Source organism: Xyrauchen texanus, chromosome 4, assembly GCF_025860055.1.
Source record: "Xyrauchen texanus isolate HMW12.3.18 chromosome 4, RBS_HiC_50CHRs, whole genome shotgun sequence".
NCBI classification, from domain to species: domain Eukaryota; kingdom Metazoa; phylum Chordata; class Actinopteri; order Cypriniformes; family Catostomidae; genus Xyrauchen; species Xyrauchen texanus.
In genome coordinates, this window is record NC_068279.1 from 26,828,803 (window position 1) to 26,850,295 (window position 21,493).

The 21,493-nt window shown below is 37.4% G+C and overlaps 3 protein-coding genes across 7 annotated transcripts in view; 2 read left to right on the forward strand and 1 right to left on the reverse strand.

Moving 5' to 3' along the window:
• The window catches only part of LOC127639143 (leucine-rich repeat and calponin homology domain-containing protein 2-like), a 127,158-nt gene extending 124,580 nt beyond the window's left edge, over positions 1 to 2,578 (reverse strand). For 3 of the 4 annotated variants that reach the window (XR_007969933.1, XM_052121027.1, XM_052121019.1), the window contains exon 1: positions 1,246 to 1,485. Coding sequence is in view for 2 of the 4 variants with exons in the window: in XM_052121027.1 (XP_051976987.1) it covers positions 1,246 to 1,480 (235 nt within the window). In the remaining 2 variants the exon portion in view is untranslated. Of the gene's footprint in view, positions 1 to 1,245; positions 1,486 to 2,076; positions 2,111 to 2,535 lie in introns of those variants that run through there. The other variant, XM_052121035.1, reaches the window with a different exon arrangement.
• Positions 2,579 to 4,341: 1,763 nt separating this feature from the next.
• On the forward strand, positions 4,342 to 7,614 carry LOC127643119 (uncharacterized). The gene is made up of 7 exons (XM_052125696.1): positions 4,342 to 4,368; positions 5,173 to 5,324; positions 5,431 to 5,567; positions 5,669 to 5,762; positions 5,918 to 6,085; positions 6,188 to 6,309; positions 7,329 to 7,614. Exons 2-7 carry the CDS (start codon positions 5,280 to 5,282, stop codon positions 7,474 to 7,476), a joined length of 714 nt encoding a protein of 237 aa, XP_051981656.1. The 5' UTR covers positions 4,342 to 4,368; positions 5,173 to 5,279; the 3' UTR covers positions 7,477 to 7,614.
• Positions 7,615 to 9,367: 1,753 nt separating this feature from the next.
• Positions 9,368 to 21,049, forward strand: si:dkey-17o15.2 (probable H/ACA ribonucleoprotein complex subunit 1-like protein). 2 transcript variants are annotated; one of them, XM_052117800.1, is made up of 9 exons: positions 9,368 to 9,682; positions 10,583 to 10,699; positions 11,138 to 11,235; positions 11,389 to 11,480; positions 13,814 to 13,883; positions 13,987 to 14,039; positions 14,181 to 14,252; positions 14,341 to 14,464; positions 20,239 to 21,049. In XM_052117800.1, exons 1-9 carry the CDS (start codon positions 9,595 to 9,597, stop codon positions 20,692 to 20,694), a joined length of 1,170 nt encoding a protein of 389 aa, XP_051973760.1. In that variant the 5' UTR covers positions 9,368 to 9,594; the 3' UTR covers positions 20,695 to 21,049. The 2 variants fall into 2 exon arrangements, with proteins under 2 accessions (XP_051973760.1, XP_051973769.1); XM_052117809.1 differs by lacking the exon at positions 20,239 to 21,049 and adding an exon at positions 16,556 to 18,150.
• Positions 21,050 to 21,493: the final 444 nt, after the last annotated feature.

The following is a 21,493-nucleotide window of genomic DNA, read 5'->3' on the forward strand; positions in this document are numbered from 1 at the left end:
AACAACCATGGGCTTCTTTTCGCCAACAGGCTGTGAGACTTAACACAAGACCAGATATAAACAAACCCTTCATTATGCTAAAATGCTCACTAGGTTTTGAGACCCAGCCAAAGATTCACACTTAGGTGTATTCACTAGTGCAATTCAGTACAGTTGAATGGGAGTGTAGACATAATGCTGTGTGTAAGGTGCACATGAATGGACCGATTTGTGTCCTTCCTCCCACTGTCTGCTACACATCTGCAGCAAGACAACCATTACACACCAAAGACACTTCAGAAAGCAATGCAGCCATTAAATTCCAAGCACTATCTCTAGAAACTTGACTAATCAATTTAAGCTGTAATATCTAGAATAGTGCATATAATTTATACTACCAATGAGATTCAAATTTGTCTGATCCCAGATTACTACCAGGTAAAGAATGTACTCATATTACAGAAATGTCTGATTCCTAATAATGAACATTAGTTAAAAGGAGATCTATCTTATAATATCGGCTGCTGCTAGCACAATGTAGCGTTCTGTGTGATTAGGAGGATAAAGAAAGGCGCGTGATTCTAAGAACGGACGGCAGCATCTTTTGTCTGGCATTACAGGAGAGCGTATCTCCTTTCTGCATGTACGGTCCGTTTAAAAAGGCTTTTCACCATCGCTTTACACACCACCAAAAACTAGAATGATCCCATAATGCTCAACGAAACGGCATCATTGATTAAAATGGGAGCAGTCTAGTTTTGTCTCGTGCTTGCAGTATAGCTGGGGTACAATGTGGGTTATACACGAGTAATGTGTGCCATCGAAACGCGTGTGCGTTTAAAACCAGATTAAAGGTCCAAAGGTTAATGTAAATTTTACTGCAGTTGAAATGCTTTCTGCAGTTTCATTCATGCAGGGATTATGCTCTGACAAAAATGGGATGAGGAACCAAAACAACCAGTGACACAAGCACGTGAGCTGTTACATTAGGGGAAACATTTCTTAAAATGTTCCACTTAAGCCTGCTTGACAAGGCATGCAAGCCATGAGTAACACGAGGGATAAGACAGGATAACGGTTTCCCCTGTACCAGCCCCATGTGCAATTGTAACCAAAATGCACTGAGGATATGCACAAATACACCAACAGCTCTGCACCAAGATGCCGTAAATTTACGTACATATATTTTGTTCTCCTATAAAATTAAGCGGGAGAAGCGGGTCAGTACAGCACGCAAAGTGATTAGCCCATATCTGATGGACCCACCTGCTTGTGTAGTATCGGTCAGATCGTAGTTGAGCCCCGGGTAATCGCGCAATTTTCTGCCACTGATGTTGAACATCCCGGAGCAGAGGGCATCGTCCAGAGCGCGCTCCAAACTACGGGCGGTGTGCAGCGGATGCTGCTGTTGCATCACACCCGGGTTCCAGTGAGTGACATTCAGATAATGCTGGCTCTGAAGAGTCGCCGCAGCACCCATCCCTCCCTGACTCGCCGCCATTTTCGTAAGTGACATTATTCTGACAAAAATAATAGGGGGCTGCCTGACATACGCGCATGCTCAGATGACGCAGACGGGAGGGGATGGGCTACTGGAACGAGGCGGGGTGGTGGGTATAAATATGGAAAAACTAATCAATTCATTTACAGTATAGGCTTATTATCTCGTAACATTTAACTAATGTTAAACAAAAAAAAACATAAGACATTCTCATCTGATGCAAGAAGCAGGAGTAGATTTCATTTCAAGGCGAATTGTAATCCGGTACTGATTATAAAATACTTGACAAAATAAATGCAATCACCGTAATTTATCGTAAAAAAAAAATAAAAAAATGATTTGTGGGTAATCTAATCAGATTACATTTAGGATTACTTTCAGCCTAATTCTATTTTATTGTATGTCATATGCATTTTAGCAGGATAATCATTTTAACATAAAAGTACAAAGAGGAAGAATATGTTTCCCATTTTTATTACTAACAAAAAGAGCCTCACAAAAATACTTTTTTTTTAACTATTAAACATTACATCAATGAAATCAACATTAAAGGGATAGATCACCCAAAAATGAAAATTATCCCATTATTTACTCACCCTCATGATATACCAGGTGTGTATGACTTTCTTCCTTCACCAGAACACATTTGAAGAAAAACAGAAAAATATCTCAGCTCAGTATGTCCTTAAAATGCAAGTGAATGGAGATTTCTTTTTTGAAGCTTCAAAAATCACAGACGATCGTTTAACTTTTTATTTGTAATCTATTTATTGTCTCCTATAACAGTGATAGTGTTACATCTAAATATGGAGTTTACATTTTTTTAGAAGACAACATACTATGGTATAGACAATTATAATCTATAAAAGTAAACATAAGAATCAATCAATAGTCCAATCAATTGAGAGAGAAAAACTGCAGATGCTGGCTATGTTAGCGAGTATGGCTAATAAATCCACCGCTTTAACTGATCTCTAACTTCTTTGTCTGAAGCAAACGCTGTTAAAGCACATTTAATGCTAATTAAATAAAAGGAAACAATCAACTTTATATACCTGAGATCCACCTGCATGCCTGTGCTCAGCCATGATGTTTGATCCGTGTCTCAAGCTAATGACGTAACTTCCAGGGAGGCATCACTGAGCCCGTTGTACACGCCCCTATCCCCTGACACCACCCCCACGTCAAAACAGTGCCATAAAGTGAAACGCACAGAAAAGTGCACAGCAAAATATCCAGTGTAGTTTAGAGTTGTCTTTATGGTGTTAATTTATCCGAGTTACAAAGTGTTGATTTGAATGGCATCAACACTTGCAGAGTAAATCAGTGGTCGGAGTCAGCGTAATTACAGCGAGTTGACATAATTGACACTGGTGATGAGTTGACCCAATTTCCGGTCCTTGCACATTATTTCCTCTTTGATTAATGGCGGACGACCACGAGGAGAGGAGTGCTCAAACAGGTATAATATTTTATAACCACTTAAAAATGTTCATGTTTAGTTTACATTTCTGACCATTCAGAATAATATTAGTACGTTTCTCAACATTGCCTGAGTGCTAACATTATTTTCTTTCAGATAACACGACAGACCACCGATATGATCTCGAGGCCGTTTTGCTAGCACATTGAGGTAAGAGTTGCATATTTTAAGTTAGGCTAGTTAGCAGTTTTAATCTTACATTTTCTTATATTTTAGATTTTAACAGGGTTGTGATTTGTTTAACAAACTGTTTAATGAGTTAAATTAACGCAAATTATGCGGCATCCATATTCCCCTTCTTGGGGCTCACGTTATTTGTACTGCCAAATATCATTGTAATGCATTTTTATCTCCTATATTTTAGTATAACTGTGCATTGTTCCACAAATAATCTCTGACTGTTTAAGTGAGCAGCAGTAACGCGCAAATCTTTATTTATTTTTTACGTGGACCTTGAACGCGCAGCTTCGGATGATCAGGAATTTACAACTAACGTTATATATAGCGATTACTTGTCTGCAAGGTAAATGTCAGCGGAGATAAATTATCGGATAATCAAGCAGGAAATGTTTTGCGGAACTTTCTGCCAGCGTATGACTATGAACTAATGTTTGCTCATCATATGAGACATGTTTTTGACGTGCACGCGTCATATGCAATGTATACAATTAGTAGATACGAATTAATTTGCTGCAATTTCACTTTAATGTGAAATTTCACTTTAATGAGCTTCTTGCAACAGCGGCTCGCTGGAACTACTTTAATATTAACACTTAACAGCGTCATAATCTGCATTTTTCTTGACCAACAGCTTTCATCATGCTGGTTAAAGTTCAGTATCAAGGTGTAAAGAAATTTGTGAAATTGCTCAGCGATTGTACGTTCCAAGATTTTCTCAATGAAGGTAAGTTAAGAAGCTTGTGCTGCTACTTAGAAATGTACTTAGTCATATAGCAATATGCTTGAGGTATGAGCCCACTCAAGTCCACAGGGCCTGTGTATTGTTAACACTTATCAATAAGGTCTAATTTGTTAACATTAAATAACTTTAGTATTAGTTAATAGTAGAACTGTTTGTAATTTTAGTTCATAGTGCATTAATGTTAACAGATACAACTAATGATTTTTATAATGTATTATATGTTAAGATTAACATTAACAAATGCTGTAGAAGTTTTGTTCATTCTTAGTCCATGTTAACAAATTAAACTATTTATATATTTTTGATGCTATTGTTAAAATTACTTTTCAGTTAAGAGCAAATTAGGGTTGACAAGAACTGCAGCTCTTCAAGTCTTTGATGACACCGACACCAATGTGGAAGAGGACATCTTCCATGAATTGATCGAAAGCAGTCCACACTTGTGCCTAACTGTAAGATGTCTGGAAGAAAATATTTCTGCTGGTTTGTCTGAGGTTAAGTCTATAATAACACTTGAGACATACCTTCAAGGACTCCAGTGTAATTATCCTGGGGACAAAATTCATTTGAGTCAGATAAACACATTTACCTTTGGCAGACGCTAATACAACAAGGGATTCATCATGAGGTGGCAATACCATGAGAAGTGTTAATAATGCAAACATTGTCTAAAATAGTCCAGGCTACAGTATTAGCAGGATACAATTAAGTGCTCACTTATGAGTTTTTAGCAGTTTATTGAATATTGTCACAGATTTGTTTGGGTTAATAATGTCTAAAACGGGGAACTGGAGTTTGAATGAATGTCATTTTTCACCCTCTTGTCGTTCCAAACCCGTAAGACCTTCATTCATCTTCAGAACACAAATGAAGACATTTTTGATGAAATCTGAGAGCTTTCTGAACCATCCATAGGCAGCAATGTAATTACCACTTTCAAGGCCCAGAAAAGTAGTAAATACATTGTTAAAATAGTCCATGTGACTCCAATGGTTCAACTTTAATGTTATGAAGTGAAAGTTGCAATGATGTTGCTGCCTATGGATGGTTAAGAGAGCTCTGATTTCATCAAATATCTTAATCTGTCTTTCCAAAGATGAACGGAGGTCTTACGGGTTCGGAAGTAATGAGGGTGAGTAATGACACAATTAAAATTTGCTAAACTAACCCTTCGATTTGTGATGGAAAATTCTTGCTTCAGAAGTAAAGAACATTTAGACAAAGCCCTGTTTGATTTGATGCCTTTAGAGAAAACATTAAAATCATGTTTTGCTTTTCTCTGTCAAGAGTTTTCACCCACAAGATGCTCAACCCCCAGTACATGCACTGATACTCTTTCACACTCCTCAACTGACCGTGAAGAGACAGAGAGAGCAGTGCAAAATCAAACGGCAATGGTCAGCAACAGTTTTAACATAGATGCTGAAAAAGCAAAACGGGTATGTATGCATGTTTTTCCTTATGGTTAACTTGTCCATATAATAATTCTTTCACCATTTTAGTAGTCTTCATGTGTTCACCTGTGTTGTGGGCATGTTTAATCAGATTGTCCACGATGCACTGGAAAAAAAATCTGGTGGTGAGGAAGTGCTTGAAGAATACCAGACATCTAAAACTTTAAAGCACAGCACCAGACGTCAGATTGTTAATATTGTTGTCAGTCACGTGACCGATATTCATGGGTAAGACTTCAATGCACAGATGCAAGAAATACACACAGCTGTGTCAATTGATGTAGAAAACAAGGACAAGTTTACCATTAACCCTTTTTTTTACATTGCAGGAGGATCCCCACCCGCAAACAGCGGGAAACTTATGCCTTGGGCATTATTTCTCTTTTTCCTAGCCTGAGAGACCCGTTTTCAACAAATGGCTATGTAAGAATCTTTTGTATTGATGTACTTGAAATACAATCTAGTTTGACATGAAGTTATAAACTCATTTTTGTGGCATGTAATAGCAGTTTCTATTATCTATCTAACATAATGACTGTTCAGATTTTACAGAAAGTGTTCTGTTGTCTTTTTGACAGGAGCATTTCTACGATCCGGAAAAGGGAACAGGGTTCATCTCCTCCTCTTTCTTCAGAGGTGGGAGACGGCATTCAAGCAAAAGATCATCAACGAAGCCAAGTCTCTTACTTCAACAGCAGAAATTCGGTGTCTTCTCAATGCAGCAGGTGGACAAGGATCTGAAAATGGTTGGCAAGATTTGTGAGGAAGTCATAATTTCATATTTGCTCTGATTTCTTGTTGTTGTTAGCACTAAATCTTTGTGTCTTCCTAAACATCTACTCATTCAGATTGGGACAGTGACATGTCATCTGTCCTGCTGCTGTTGCATCTCCTGCCTCCTCCTCCAGGAAGGAAGAAGACTAAGATCAGTCCAACAGAGGCTGTTGACAGACTTGTGCAGTTTCATAAGGTAAAACTAACAATACTGTTGCAAAGTCATTGTGAACATTTAAATTAAGATTTGGGTTATAAACCCAAAAATGCAGTGGTTTTCATTCATGTTCCTTGGGACTGAACCCTCTGCACATTTTGTCTCTCTGACCTTAGACACTTAAGGATAGTTCACCCAAAAATTTCACCCTCAGGTTGTTCCAAACCTCTATACCTTTCTTTGTACTGCTGAACAAGAAGTTTGTTAACGGGCCACTTTGGGCAGCCATTGACTCTAATAGTATTTTCTACTATAGAAGTCAATGGCTGCCCAAAACAGCCTGTTTACAGACTTCTTCAAAATATCTTTGTGTTCAACAGTACAAAGAAATTTTCCAAACAGGTTTGGAACAACCTGAGGGTGTGTAAATGAAAGAATTTTCATTTTTGGGTGAACAAACCCTTTAGTTTAGTTCATAAAGCTTTTACCTAATGAGGTGAAGATCTGAAACAGGTTTGTTGAATAAGGTAGACATACAACATGCGCAGAGCCGTTGGTCCACAGGACCGGCATTGAAAATCGCTGGCATAATGTTACTGTCTAAATGTACCTTTTTAGAATCTCTAACTGATTGCATGCATTCACTTGCATTCCATTGACCTACAGCTCTTGGATTTCCATGTACAACTCTTTGTTTGTGTTCTAATGAAGTCAGTTACATTGCTTGGTTTGGCTGAGGGTGTATCAGCCCAAAAAAAAAATTCTGGTGGTTGGGGGGGGATTCCTTTTAATGATGTTTTCATTTCACTGTAATGCACAAAGCATGATACCAACTGGTTTTGTCTGGCACATATTGGTTTAAGGTGTGTCTCAGGTGTTTTGTTTTTTTTATTGTTGTTTTATCATAATTTTATTATTTTAATTCTATTTGTTTACTTAATTTGAATGAGCAAGTTACCACTACCAGCACCATGTTTAATGCGTTTATCATTTCACATTGTAATAAGTTTTTTTTTTTTTTTTTTCCCTGTTTAATTGAAGTTTTTTTTTCTTTTCAGTCCTGCACCAGTATTGAAGGCCATCTCAGTGGGAGGGATGGCCACCAGCCATTTCTACTGGGATCAGGAAGGATCAAGGGCAGGATCAACCACTTTTACATCGTTGTGGACAAGCGCCTTATCCCTTGCTCTGGAACCAGTTCCTTGAGTGCCTTTGAACTTTTCAAAGTTCACTATGTCTTCAACTTGTCCTACGAGGAAGCCCTGGTCAACTTCTTTACCTTCCTGCAGACCACAGTTTACAACATAGATGTTGGTCTTTCAAGTGAGTCTCCCAGAGTAAGGGAACTGCGTGCAAAGCTTTTAAATTAAATGTTAAATTGTTAATAATAAAAAAAAAATAAATAAAAAAAGCCAACAGCTTGAAGTTCTACAGGCCTTTTGATCTGCAGTGTTTATATGGGTCAGATGATGGTGAATATATTGTACCTTCTTTTGTGTAATTGTTACATCTGTTTTGAAAATAAATAGAATTTCAAACTGGTACAGCGTGTTGACTTATTTAACTGAATGCACATGTATTTTTAGTCAAATACCGATTACACAACCTTAATCAGGGTTTGTATTAACCCTATATTAGTGTGGAAATAAATCTCTTGGTGATAAGATATTGACACAACTAGTGTAGTTTCAACACTAACTTGGAGTAAATGAGAGGGGGGGGGGGGCACTAATGGTGTTAACAGTGAACACTTAGTGTTGTTTTTACACTAAGCAAGTGTAAAAAAAAATAACACTATTTTAAAGTGTAAGTTTAACTCTATTTAGTGTGGACCTATATAAACCCCGAAAAAGTGTTAGTTTAACACTTTCAAATTTGCTGTGACGTGCAAAGGCAAAACGGTATCACGAGCTCACATGTGATGGAAATGCAGATTAAAAGGAGCATTGCAAAATAATTAGTAGGCATTGCAAAGAAAAAGATGTGTGGCAAAATCATTGCTGCCTAAAAATCTTTTGAAGAGATAAAAAAGGATAAAAGTTCTTTAGTTTCTTTTACAACAGTCGTTGATTTTTGCAATTAATTATATCTTGGTTTTTGCTATATTTTATTTATATTTTGCAATTTATTTTTGTTTGAAAACTTTCTTTTTTTCTCTTGATACTTTATTTTACGTTTGTGATACTTAATTTTTGTTTTAAAAAAATTGTTTGCTCAATACTTTTTTTCTTTTGCAAAACTTTTTTATTTTGCAATACTTTATATTTTTGCAAATATATGTGGCATGGAATTGATTCCATAGGTATCTGGTTTGTGGTTGATGAGGCACACGGAACGAGCAAAGTGTTCTCAGCTCAGAGGTGTCCCCTGGTGAAAGAATTGAGCATTTACCACTAGCAACATGTTTGATCAGAAAGGGATAGTTCCCCCAAAAAATGAAAGTTCTCTCATCATTTACTTACCCTCATGTAATCCCAGATGTGTATAATTTTCTTTCTTCTGCTGTACACAAAGATTGTTCAGCTCTGTAGGTCCATGCAATGGTGAATGGTACCAGTGGGCATATCGCCACCTACTGGGTAGGGAGGAGAATTAATGGTAAAAAAATAAATTAAAAAAAGACACTTAAATAGTCCTGATTCTTACCCACACCAATCATATAGCTTCTGAAGATATGTATTTTTTTTTTTTTAGCACTGGAGTCGTATAGATTACCTTAATGCTTCCTTTATGTGCATTTTGGAGCTTCAAAATCACCATTCACTTGCATGGTGAGGATCCACAGTGTTGAAATATTCTTCTAAAAATCTTCCTCTGAATTCAGCACAAGACAGAAAGTCATACACACCTGGGATCGCATGAGGGTGAATACATTTTGGGGGGGGGATTCATTGGGTGAACAATTCCTTTAATTGCTTTGGCTGCCACAACAATATACAGAAGAGTACATGGCAAGGAAGAAAAAAAATGCAATTGAATAGTTGTTATGGTCGGTGATATCGTTTAATAAGTTATATACAACGGAATATGCATATCAGCTGTGATGAACACAGGAAGACATGCCTTCTTCAGACTTTGTGCTATTTCGGGCTGCTGTCACGCTTGTCGTCAGATTCAAGCGCTGCTGGGTGAGTCACACCAACCAGAACTCACCATTAACTTGATCGACATAAACACTCGTTCTAGGAAAGGGCCTTGAAACAGGATTACTTTTTGAAGTTTCACGGTCTATTTCGACATTGGCATTTCTGTTTTGGGATACGTTTTTAAGTTAGCAACTACGCCTGTGAAACGTTTGCGTGCGTTACTACTCTGGAAGAAGAAATGGTGGAGAATGAAGTGCAGATGGAGAGTACAGAGCAAATGCAGGACCCCAACACTTCCAGCTCGGACAAAATCGACTTGTCGTTGGGTTAGTAATTCCAAGGGTCACGTCACGTCAACTTTACATTTGTTTTCAAGTGATTATGATTTGGATGTGTTTGTAGGAGCCTTAGGTTTCGCTTCCGTGTTTAAGCAGTGGTCAGCTATCCGAAAGATTCAGCAGCTGTCAAACCAACGTGGTCATGCCCACAGATCAAACGTTTACTCTGAGTTTAGCTAAATAATAACACGACTGAAATTATAATGTGATTGAGAATGCTTACTAAAGTGAAAATAATCAAATACATCCTGGATTTACTCTATCGCCTACCATCTGTAGCCACAATAAAAGACTCGCACCTGTTAATGTCATTCAGACGAACACGCTAAAACAGACTTTCTGTTTTTCCAAAAGTGTGCCATTTGAAGAGCCAAGTATCAATAGTTATTTATAGTTTTTTACCGTACGCGCCCATTATTTCAATCCCGTCATTGAAAGTTTGGTAAATGACAGTAAATTATTGTAGTATCTCTTAGGCAGGTTTTAAAAAGTTGACTTGACAATGTTTTTAACTATTCATAATACACTTAGTTTGAGTCCAAACATATCCACAAAGAGCTATTAACTCTATCAACACAGTGAGTCTTGCAAAATAGTGTAAAATCAAAGGGACACAGCCCTGGACCACCAAAAGAGGAGCTTTCATGAATTAATGTCATAAGAGGGGTAACATCTTTATAGTCAGTCAAATCAACACATACTTAAGGGGCTTTGAAATACCAATTGTTTTCCCATTTTGCTCAAACAAGCAATGCAGCTAAATATATTGATTACATTTTCATCTAAATTCCAAACTACTTATTGAGACTGAATGCTGAGAGGAGAGGGGACAACAGAACTGAAGTTAGTGAACTAGAGCTGAATCACACTATTCCTTTCTTTCCACAGATGACATCATAAAGCTGAATAAAAAAGAGCAAAAAGCAAACAGAGCTAAAACTAAACGTGTTGCTAACAGGAACAATGTCTTGAAGAAACTAAATCGAGGGGCGCAGCAGGACCAAGGCAAGCATGTGATATGTGATAATAATGTTATAGAGCTGTAGTGAATGTGTATTTAATGAGTAAAACATATTTGTATTTTTTTTAAGAGAGTATATGAAATTGAAGGGAGTTGCTTTGGACATCCACTCTATCTATCTATCTATCTATCTGTCTATCTATCTGTCTGTCTGTCTGTCGTATCAATCTATCTATCTGTCTGTCTGTCATATCAATCAATCTATCTATCTATCTATCTATCTCTCTTTCTTCTGCCATCCCAGTGTCTTATCTATAATTTAAGACCTGTTTCTGCTGTATACATTTGGATCATGAACATTTGACTACAGCCAATTTTCAAGCTGGTCATATCTGTTTTAATAGAGAAATTTAATAGGGAGACTTAATTGAACAGACTGAGTATAAACACATGTAAGTTTCTTATAGAGGTTTGCACCACAGGGCCTGGCAGGATGAGAGGTTTTTGGAGACAAAGGGGATCAAGGAGGGGCATGGTGTGGAGAGGGGGTGCAATGACTAGAGCTGATGCCAGTGCCACGGTTTGTGCTATTGGAAAGATTCTGTATTTAACATTATAAGCTAATGCATCTTTAGTGACTTTCATTTTAATAGTCTTGTGTCCTGTCCCCAGTATCTTAATACAAACATTTAAAATAAAAATTCTTTCTTTGATTGCTCTCTCTTTGTTATAGACAGGTGGACAGTTTGATCAGACCACATTCACATCAAGGGGGGCATTCAGAGGGCGAGGGAGAGGTAGAGGAAGACGAGGCGGGCTGAGCAGGTTCAACAGTCTTTCCTGTGTTTAAATGGTTTAATCTTAACAAAATCTGACACACATTTTAATAACAGTGCCACACCTTTTAAGCACAAAAAATTTGGATATTAAAGAAGGGACAATTCATGAATATTGGTCTTGTGTTTTGTCCAAACTTATAGGACCAGTAAAATCAAAGAAACTGAGTTGCAATAAATCCAAATTATTTAAAAAATTTAAAAAAATTGGTACAGCTGTGTGGGTGGACACAGTTTCTCTTGATGAGAGCTAGTCTTTTAGTTTTCATTGGAAACCTGTCTTCCAACTAGGGCTGCACAATTAATAAAAAAACGAATCACGATTACGGCTGCCACGATTATGTAATCGTGAAAACTGACGATTACATCATTAAATTTAAGTCTGCTCCTGTTGCATCAATGGTTTCTATTTACAACATGTTTTTGCAGCGGTTGAGTATTCTAACCAATCACTAACATGTCCGTTGAGTAATGAAATGGCAATGGCCAATCAGAGCCGCTTAGATTAGTCCTCCGTCCTATCTGTAATGACAACTGATCCTAATGCGCACGTTTTAAACTGTCTGAATGCCCAGATGCTTGCTTTATGTTCTTGATCTGTTTGCACAGCACACAAAAATTAGTACTGCAGAAACTTCACCTGACATTTGAAAAGAAGCTGTAGAAGAGATATTTTGTAAATATCTGTAAATATTTTGGATTTATTGCATATTGCACCGCTCACTTTGAACGTAGACTTAAATATACTGAAAATGAGCAGCACGACAAAACTAAAACGATCCTGTTCTAATTGAGGCACAGACGCGTTGTAAATAATTGATTTATTATGCTGATTAGACAGCTTTGTTTGTAATGATAGCATTTGTGAGAGTGCAGAACTTTGTGTGGAGTGTCATGAGCTTGCGTCGAAATGCAGATCTCAAACAGTGTAAACCTACAGTGACAGCACTCATTGTAATGGGAGTTTGTCGCATTGCTCGATTTCTGTGTAGTTTATTAAAAATGTAATAACAGTTTTGTTTTGTCATGTTAATAAGTAGGCCAATGTGAATTTGATTTGAACAAAATAGCAATAAAATAATGAAGCTTAACTGTTCTAAGTGTGTTTTGGAAGTGTAGCCAACATAACGAATATGGCATGAATAGCATATGTCAGGAATCGCGTCTGCTCTTATAAGACCCATTTGCCACGCAGCTGGTATTGGTAGATTTAACATTTTCAAGAATCGCACAAACTCAGATCGCAAATGACTGTTTTTAATTTCCAAAGTGCAAATACTGAGGAGAAAAATTATCTAACGATGATCTTACATGAACAAGAGCACCATTGAAGATCTAACAGGATGAAAGGTCCCCTGTCTAGCCACCTAAGTGCTTAATGAACGCAGTAACTTGGTCGATTTAAATCAAATGTTAATAATTTGAATATTGAATATACCATATTATTTACTGTACGTTGACTAATAATTTAAGCAATAGTTCAATTTATACCATAGATATCAATTTACAATAATTTAAATTTGCCTTCCCTTAACAAACATTATTACAATATAAAATACAATACAATATAATGCTTAAAAGATGCTTAAAAGAATGCTTGAAATCTGCTACTCTAAGAACAACAGGTTGCTTACTTTGTGACGTCATGGTAAGAAAACATTTGAATGAACATTAATAATCACGATTACAATGTCAAGAGCAATAATCGAATATTATGCTTTTTGCTATAATCGTGCAGCCCTACTTCCAACCCTTTGGCCAATCACCACTCTTTGGTTTCTGGCATCTATCTGAACCAAAACATCTGTCTGATTGTAAACACTGAAATAAAATGTGAAGCAAAAGAAAGAAGCAACAAAAATATTTTCATATTTTTAGGCTTATATGCTCTATGTAGCTTCTCTCTCATCAAAAATAGAAGCACATGATGATGCACCACTTGGCAGATGCAGCTTATTTTCTCTAAGGAATTCAGACCTTGAAAAGGTGTAGAGATAAACAAAAGCAGAGATGCATGTACAAAATCTTTTTTTGTAAATCAGATGTACAGAAAAAATATTAAATACAGAAATATGAATAAATGCATGTGTTGGGTGAAATATGGTGATCTTTGAACTTCTTATTTGTCAGACTAACTGTAGACTTTATATGTTGATATTAGGCCTAGCACACCTGCAATGTACTGTATATGGGAAATGTCCAAGTATGTGACATATAGTATAATATAGTCATTTTCTTATACGAATAAGACAGTAAACTTAACACAGCACAGTCAAAAGTTACATTTAATGTAATTGTTTTATTGTTGTTGCTGTTTTTTAGGGGTGCTTTGTCATCAAGAGGACAGATTACTCCACAGAGGGGTGGAAGACCATTTGTATTAGACAGAGGGGTGAGAAGGACCATCTTTATTAATAAATATAATACATATAGGACAGGCTTGACCTCCCTAATATTTTTGAATGACAATTCTATGATTTTCTTTGTTTATTCAGTTTTCCGCTTCAAATAGCACTGAGAAGTTAGAAAAATATCAGAAAATAAAAAGGTGAGTTTATTTGTTAAATGACTCATATTGTACAGTATATTCCAAATGAAGCAATCTCAAAGTGAATATTATACTCTTATTCTTTGCCCATTTTTTTCCTCTCTCCGTTTTTCCTTTCTGTCTCACTCACACATACTTTAGTCGAAGAACAGCACAATCTGGCTCAACACTGAGAGTTTCCCTGCCAAATGCTAAATCTGCACCTGTTGATGTGTGAGTGAATGAGCCCAATCACTGATGTTTGATTCAGTTGTTGCAAGTCCCTCCTTGTTTCCCTTGTCCTTCTCTCTCTCTCTCTCAGAAAGAGATCTAATCAGACAAGGAGGGGTGAAGGAGTGTTAAGGGGCAGATCGTCAAGAGGAGCAAGTACTTCTTCACCTAAAGGCATTCCTCTGCGCTTTAACTACAAAGCAACAACTAACCAGGTGAGTTTAGTTTTCAACAAGGCTAGTTTACTTACGAGGATACAGAACCAGAAAACCCAGTAAAGTAGAAGAGTCAGACATTTATTTTATTTATTTGGCCTTATGTGTGCACAGGGCTGTTCACACAGGATGCAATCCTTTGTTCAAAATCAGTGTGACCCAGTGCTACAGAAGAGAAAGGATTGCAGGTGTCTTGATACGCGGTTTCCAAAAGTTGCACTACGGAAGGTTTTTTTGTTAAATAAATTAACAAAATTCTATTATTAAGCAAGTTTATAAAACAAAATCCATGTTCAAAACCCTGTCCTTACCCTGATTCACTATGGTAAGCCTGCAATAATGATTTCTATTTTGAGCTGTCTGGTCAGATTTGGTGCAAAATCACAGACTTACGTCATTCATCCTTGCGTCATGTCCGTGTAACGCAGTTCAATGGAAAGGAGGAGGCGAGAACCGGCTTGGCAATATAAGTTATATTTGAATTCTAAACTTAAACAAAAGACAACAACACACACATGACGGACATGTCCGTAAACTATCTCTCTCTCGTCGCACCACCGTCTGCCATCGGCCTTTATCCCTCTTGGATGCTTAATTAGCTTGATAAGGGACCGGGGTGTATAATCACAACCCGGCCCGCCATCCACCCTGCCACAGTCTGTAAGCACAGAAAAGAGGGGTCAGCTACTGTGTCTCATGTGTGTCTGCTGGGGAAGTTGCAGCTGTTTCAGCAGCATCAGCACAGCAGATTCCACATGGATGTTTAACTGTTTTCATTGCTTTAATGCTTAGATTTGTTTTCTGGTTGAGTTGTTGAAGATTGTATTGGTTGTCATGCTATAATTAATTGAACATTACTCAAGGGATATTGTTTTTACTGATCACAATGTGTTTATTATGCTACTGTACATTTTCCAGGGTAGTTACGGTAACATGTTGTAAGGCTGACATTAAGATGTCATAAAAGTCAAAGAACTCTGCGAGATACAATTCGTAAAAACTCTCACACAAAAGAACATTTTCACCTGAGTCAACATATCCTACTGAGCAAGGACAATAAAACACAAATCTCACATCTCACCTCAGGCCAATTTAGGCCTATTCTCCTAAAACTCACAAACATCTGCCCCCCCTCAACTCCTCCTTCCCCTTCAGCTCAGAATCACTTCAAACTCACCTAAGATCTGCATGCAACAAAATATCATGTCTGATGTATACAAATAATGTGACTAGTAGAGATGCACCAATTGACCGGCCAGGGACCGGAATTAGCCGATTTTCCGCATGCTCGGCCGGACCGGTGACCGGCCGGTCAGCCTCACGTCTTTCCGATTCCAAGCCAGTCCGTTTTGTTGCCAGCGGCGCAGGCAATAATGTCACAGCCGCACGTAAACATGTCATTGGCATGGAAGATCATCACTGTGTGAGTGAAGAATACATTAAGTTTGAAATGTGTAATAATTGTAAGGCCAATAACTTTCGGATCAACAAACCTAATTAGACATTTAAAGCACCATCACCCAGCTGAAAATGCCCATTTTAAAAAAGAAGCTAAAAAGGGAAAGCGGCTAAAGCTAGCCAGAGCTCAGAGACAGCCACAAGTCAGCAGCCTCTCCTATCATTCCTTGGTATGAGCAGCGAAAAGACCAAAGCAATTACGAGGAAAAATATGGAATTCATGGCCCTGGATGACCAGCTGTTCTCCATAGTTGAGGACAGAGGGATCAGAAATCGGATAAATTTCCTCGATACAGAGTAGGAGGTACTTTCCGACGTCGCGTTGCCGGAGTTGTTTAATCTCATGTCATGTCACACACGCAGCCTGTTATCTGTCAACATTTGGGTACACAAATCCGGGAGAGGGGAAGTGGGGTGCTGGATGGCAGAGGCAGGCTAAATACTATACAAATTGTGCCGATGTGATTTAATGTGCTGAGTAACGTAATTTTTCCCACCGTGTCCGATATTAAAATCAGTGTGACACACATTGCAAAAGGCGTGGGCATTGTCAATATGGCTTCGGGATATGAAATTAAATTCTTCCATCCAGCTGTTGCTAAATGTACATGTATATTTAATTTTTTTCACCAGAGCACCAGCTGATTCTTCTCCTCCCCTCTACCAGTGATGCTTGATTTAACATCCCGTGTCTACTGCCTGCGCAGACATCAACAGCGCAAATGGGTTGTAGGTTGCCAGGTTGAGGACACAAATGATTTGTAATTTGTATGATGTGTCGATTGTGTGAGTAGGATGCGTTTCATTCAAGATCTGGCAACTGGACCACCTTGGAATAATGTATTGATGTGATTATTCATATAGTGGTTTGGGCCATACAAATGACAGGAGTTTTTTTGGGAGAAATAACAAAACGGGAGACTGTCGGGAAAAACGGGAGTGTTGACAGATATGGTTACAAGCCGTTCCCGAAGCAGTGCTCAGTTTTACAACTGATATTTGGACATCTATACGTAAGTTGAGCGTATTGGACACTTCAGTTTTTCAGATCTTTGGAATTGTTTTGTTAGACGAGTAATAAAGAGAAAAAGGTCCATTTATAAAAATAGTGGAAAATGACATCTGTTATATAAAGCAACTTATTTGCAGTTAATTGTTATTTCTACCTCTTTCCAGTCACAGAGCACTTTATTTTGAGAGTTGTTTAAGTGAGAGAAGATCCTGTAACTTAGTGCCATTTGGGGGAAATTGTAATGTTTAATAATTTATTTTATTATGAAAATAAAATGTTGCATTGAAGAAAGGTAGATTTTGTTTGTATATGCGGTCAATAATAGTTCTTAGAAAGAAAATCGGAAAAAATCGGTATCGGCAGGTCACACTTGCAAAAAATCGGAAATCGGAATCGGCCAAGAAAATTGCAATTGGTGCATCTCTAGTGACTAGGCATGTTTGAATTTTTTTTAATTTCTCAGTGCGACTGGTATTTTGGTCCCTTTCCCATGTTGATAAAACTAAGGGTAACAAAGTTATAAGGTATTTGCCAAATGCTGTATAATTCTGGAGGTCTGTCCCCATCCCTGCCTGTATGTTAATGAGGTATGTCCCTAGGACTTCCAAAACTAACCACTCCCAAAATTCCCTTTGTTCATGGTTTGGGTACATTATTCATGGTGCTCTGTAGTCAGACGATCCCACACATTAATGTGTGTACTTTTAATAATAGAAATCTGTAATTCGGATCTCCAACATGGTTTACTTTGTGTAGTTTTCTATCAGGTAATGGTAATTGAAATTTGAATTGAAAGGTCTCTCTGCAACCAGATTGCCCCACAAAGACAAAGTGTGTAGCTTTTCTCTACCAGGTAATTGTAATTTGAATTTCTTATGTTTGGTATTATAATATTAATAATATTATTCATTGATGATTTTTTTGTTTGATTTATTATTTTAATTGGATTGTTTGAATGTATTACTATTACCTGGTAAAATAAACTGTTACCATTTAAATCATCCTGAAAGACTGTTTTTAGTATATTTCTTATTAACTACAAATCTATGGTCAGACTTGGCTTAATTAAGCTACTTCAGAAGAACCCAATTAGTTAAGTAAAAGGCTAAACGGCAAACCAAGAACCTATAACAGGATTTAGCTAAGTAGAATTAAATGGGAAAACTAAGAATAGGACCGAGAATCTGTAAAAACAGAACTTAATTGACTGGGGCTAAACAATGAGTCGAGAATCTATGATAGAACTTATAGATAGAATAAGACTAAACGGGTAAAACCGAGAACCTATAAGGACTTAGTCTAAAACTTACTAATATCTGAAACTGATGAGTTTGTAGTTAAAGGACCTGTGTTTGGTCGACACAGGACCCAAATAACATTGAAATAACAAATACGGTCTAGAAGAGAGAATTACTAAAAATAATATGATACAAAACATAAATTAAAAAGCATAGATACATCAACAAGGTTTTTTCATAAATGGAGTCAGATTAAATAAAGAAAACAATAAATGATAAGATTAATAAAACATGGAACTCAAATCAAATAATCAAAAGTATAATTTAATGCGCACGATAAGACAGATCACGCAGGAGACCTTCATCCACGCTATTGGATTCTGTCCTTGGGCCGATAGGTGGACCTTCCTTACAATGTTTACTTATATTCATGACTTCTGGGTATTTTATAACATGAAATAAGGTTCCCCAAGTGTGTGTGTGTGTATGCGCTCATTTTCTCATTTTTTGGACCCCAGTCACAGAAATGCACAAGTTTTATCACTTTCCATTGCACATTGAACAGATTCTGTTTAAAAGCCATTATAGGTATGAGGTATAGTTCTCCATTAATGTATACAGTACTTATCTCAAGGGGTTTAAAATGTACTTATTTCATTGCACAGTAACGTACATATTAATTTGTTAAGTGTGTAACCATCTTTCTATTATAATTTTACTGACAAAGAAATTATTTTATTTAATATCTGATTATAAAAAATATTTTCTTATCGGCGCAACGGCAGGTGCGATTGTAACAGGAGCCAGCTGGTACGTGATAGCTGTGCAGTGTGTAAACCTTACTTACCTGGCTCTAAATCTTTGTGCTAGTTATCTGACACCTGGCTAAGTGATTGTGTAAGCATACGTGTATACTGGCATGGAGCGGGAATAAAGCGCATTCAGAGCTGGAGAGAAATATTTTTCTCTGGAGCGAGAATAAAGTGCGTTCAGCACTGGAGAGAAATCTTTTTCCCCTCCACTTGAAAACCATTTTGGGCATGAACAATGAAGGGTCATAAGGCCTCCTGTGTCCCATACATACACATACACACACACACACACACACACACACACACAAAATAACTGTAATTCTGTCATTCAGCTTCAAATGCTGTTGATATTATCTTTTAATATTCATATCCAAGTGCCCTCGACTGATGAAGTCTTGATGAAATAGTTACATTTTTTTGGTAGAAAAGATCTCTCAGACTCAACTAATTTGGCTGTCTGTGGGCCCCCAATGTCCTCATCCCTGTCCAGTTTTGAAGAGACTATTTTGACAGTTTAGGAATATATACAGTATATATATTTTTACAAAGTACTATTGCTGCCAACGTGGCAAGTTATAAAAAGCTATTTAAAAAAAGATACAGTACATAATTTCCTAGCCATATATAACTACTGACACAATGTAAGCTACATATTATTATCCGGACCTTTGCTGGGAAGGAAATGTAGAGACCGGACCTCTTGGAACTTTAATCGAGTACCCCTTGTCTATATCTTCTTCTCTCATCCATCCAACAGACTTCGACACAACACCGGATCTGCAGGTGAATATCTCTGAGTGATAATCACAGGCAAAGTCCTGGTAACCTCAAACCATGAGATTCATCCCCACAGAAGAGCAGTACTGAAACACAACTGACATAAAATGTTCCTAAGCAAGTTATTTGCAATTTTAGGTCTCAACAACAGATGTCGCTAGAGAGAACCTAAAGTTTCACAATGCAGCTTAAAATTGACACTGCATCTTAAAAACATCCCGTTTCTTAAACAAGATGCTGAAAAAGCAGAGAGACAAGTCGCAACGGTTAAAGAAGTCCATCTAGCACACTTAGAAAAATATATTTTTTTAAAAACAGGTGAACGCAAGAACACATCCTGTTTGAACAGTCCCAAAGACAGTAAGGTAGTAGGGGAGTCATGGTTGATACATTTTTATATAAACTGTCCATCAGCAAAAGGTTTTTCGGAATTTAGAACCTCTGTTTTTACTTTTTAACTGTTTTATTATTTTGCAGACTGGACTATCCCTCAATGAACGTTTCACTGACCTGAGATTCAGAGGGTGGGGCCGGGGGAGAAGCAGAGGAAGAGGAGGCACTGTAGGTGGTGGAAGAGGCAGAGGAGACATTTTAAGGCGTGGAAGTGGCAGAGGAAGAGGAGGAATTGTAGGGGGTGGAAGAGGAAGAGAAAGAGGAGAAACTGTAGGGGGTGGAAGAGGAAGAGGAGGAACTGTAGGGGGTGGAAGAGGAAGAGGAGGAACTGTAGGGGGTGGAAGAGGAAGAGGAGGAACTGTAGGGAGTGGAAGAGGAAGAGAAAGAGGAGAAACTGTGGGGGGTGGAAGAGGAAGAGGAGGAATTGTAGGTGGTGGAAGAGGAAGAGGAGGGATAGGTGTGACAAGAGGAGGAAGAGGCTTCACAAGACGTGGAAGGGGAGGATCAAGAGTAGATGGTCGAACAGTAACTCTCCAGTGAAAAAAGACCCCCACTGATGCCAGGAGCAACCATTCACTTGAATTCATTATTCTGTGCTATTATTATATTTTTCAAAAGAATATTTTGAAGATGTTAGACAATGGGATATGGGGGTATTATTGCAATTTACAAAACAAGAGTTTTCAAATTTTAAGTCAATTGTAAATTACTTGTATGGTTTATGCTGAAGAATACCATAATTTTAGAAAAAGGGAGAATATGTATTTGAACAATACCTCGAAGGTAATAAAGTGTCTCAGTATTCATCTTTTTACACAGTGTAAATACTGTAATCTTTGTTTAACTGTTTTGCATTCTGACACTAGTAGAGTACATAATAAAAAAAAATTATATACACCAAACAATGGAGATTTTGGACTATTTGGCATTTTCTGTCTAGTCTAGTATATTTATGACTATATTAGACATGCAGTTGCAGGTTGGGTGATTGGGTCTGAGATTTATAAGGTTTTTTATTTTGAAGACATGATTACTCTTGAACATTGGCTAAATGAAGTATTAGTTTAAAGGCTTTAAGCTAAATGAACTATTAGAAAAAAAAAGTGTAAGAGAGAAATTGAGAGAATATTTGAAATTTAAATTCTACAATTCTAGAAAAAGTAACTTTCGAACATGGTTTGTTTTAATTATGTTTACCCAAATTTGCTTAGTAACAACAGTAAACTATCACGACCAAGAGGTGACTATTTTATTTTTGGAAGGGTCGTGAATCAAAACATCAAATAATATATTTCCATCAGTAAAGCACCCCTAGAGGGTTACTTACCACATCACATGA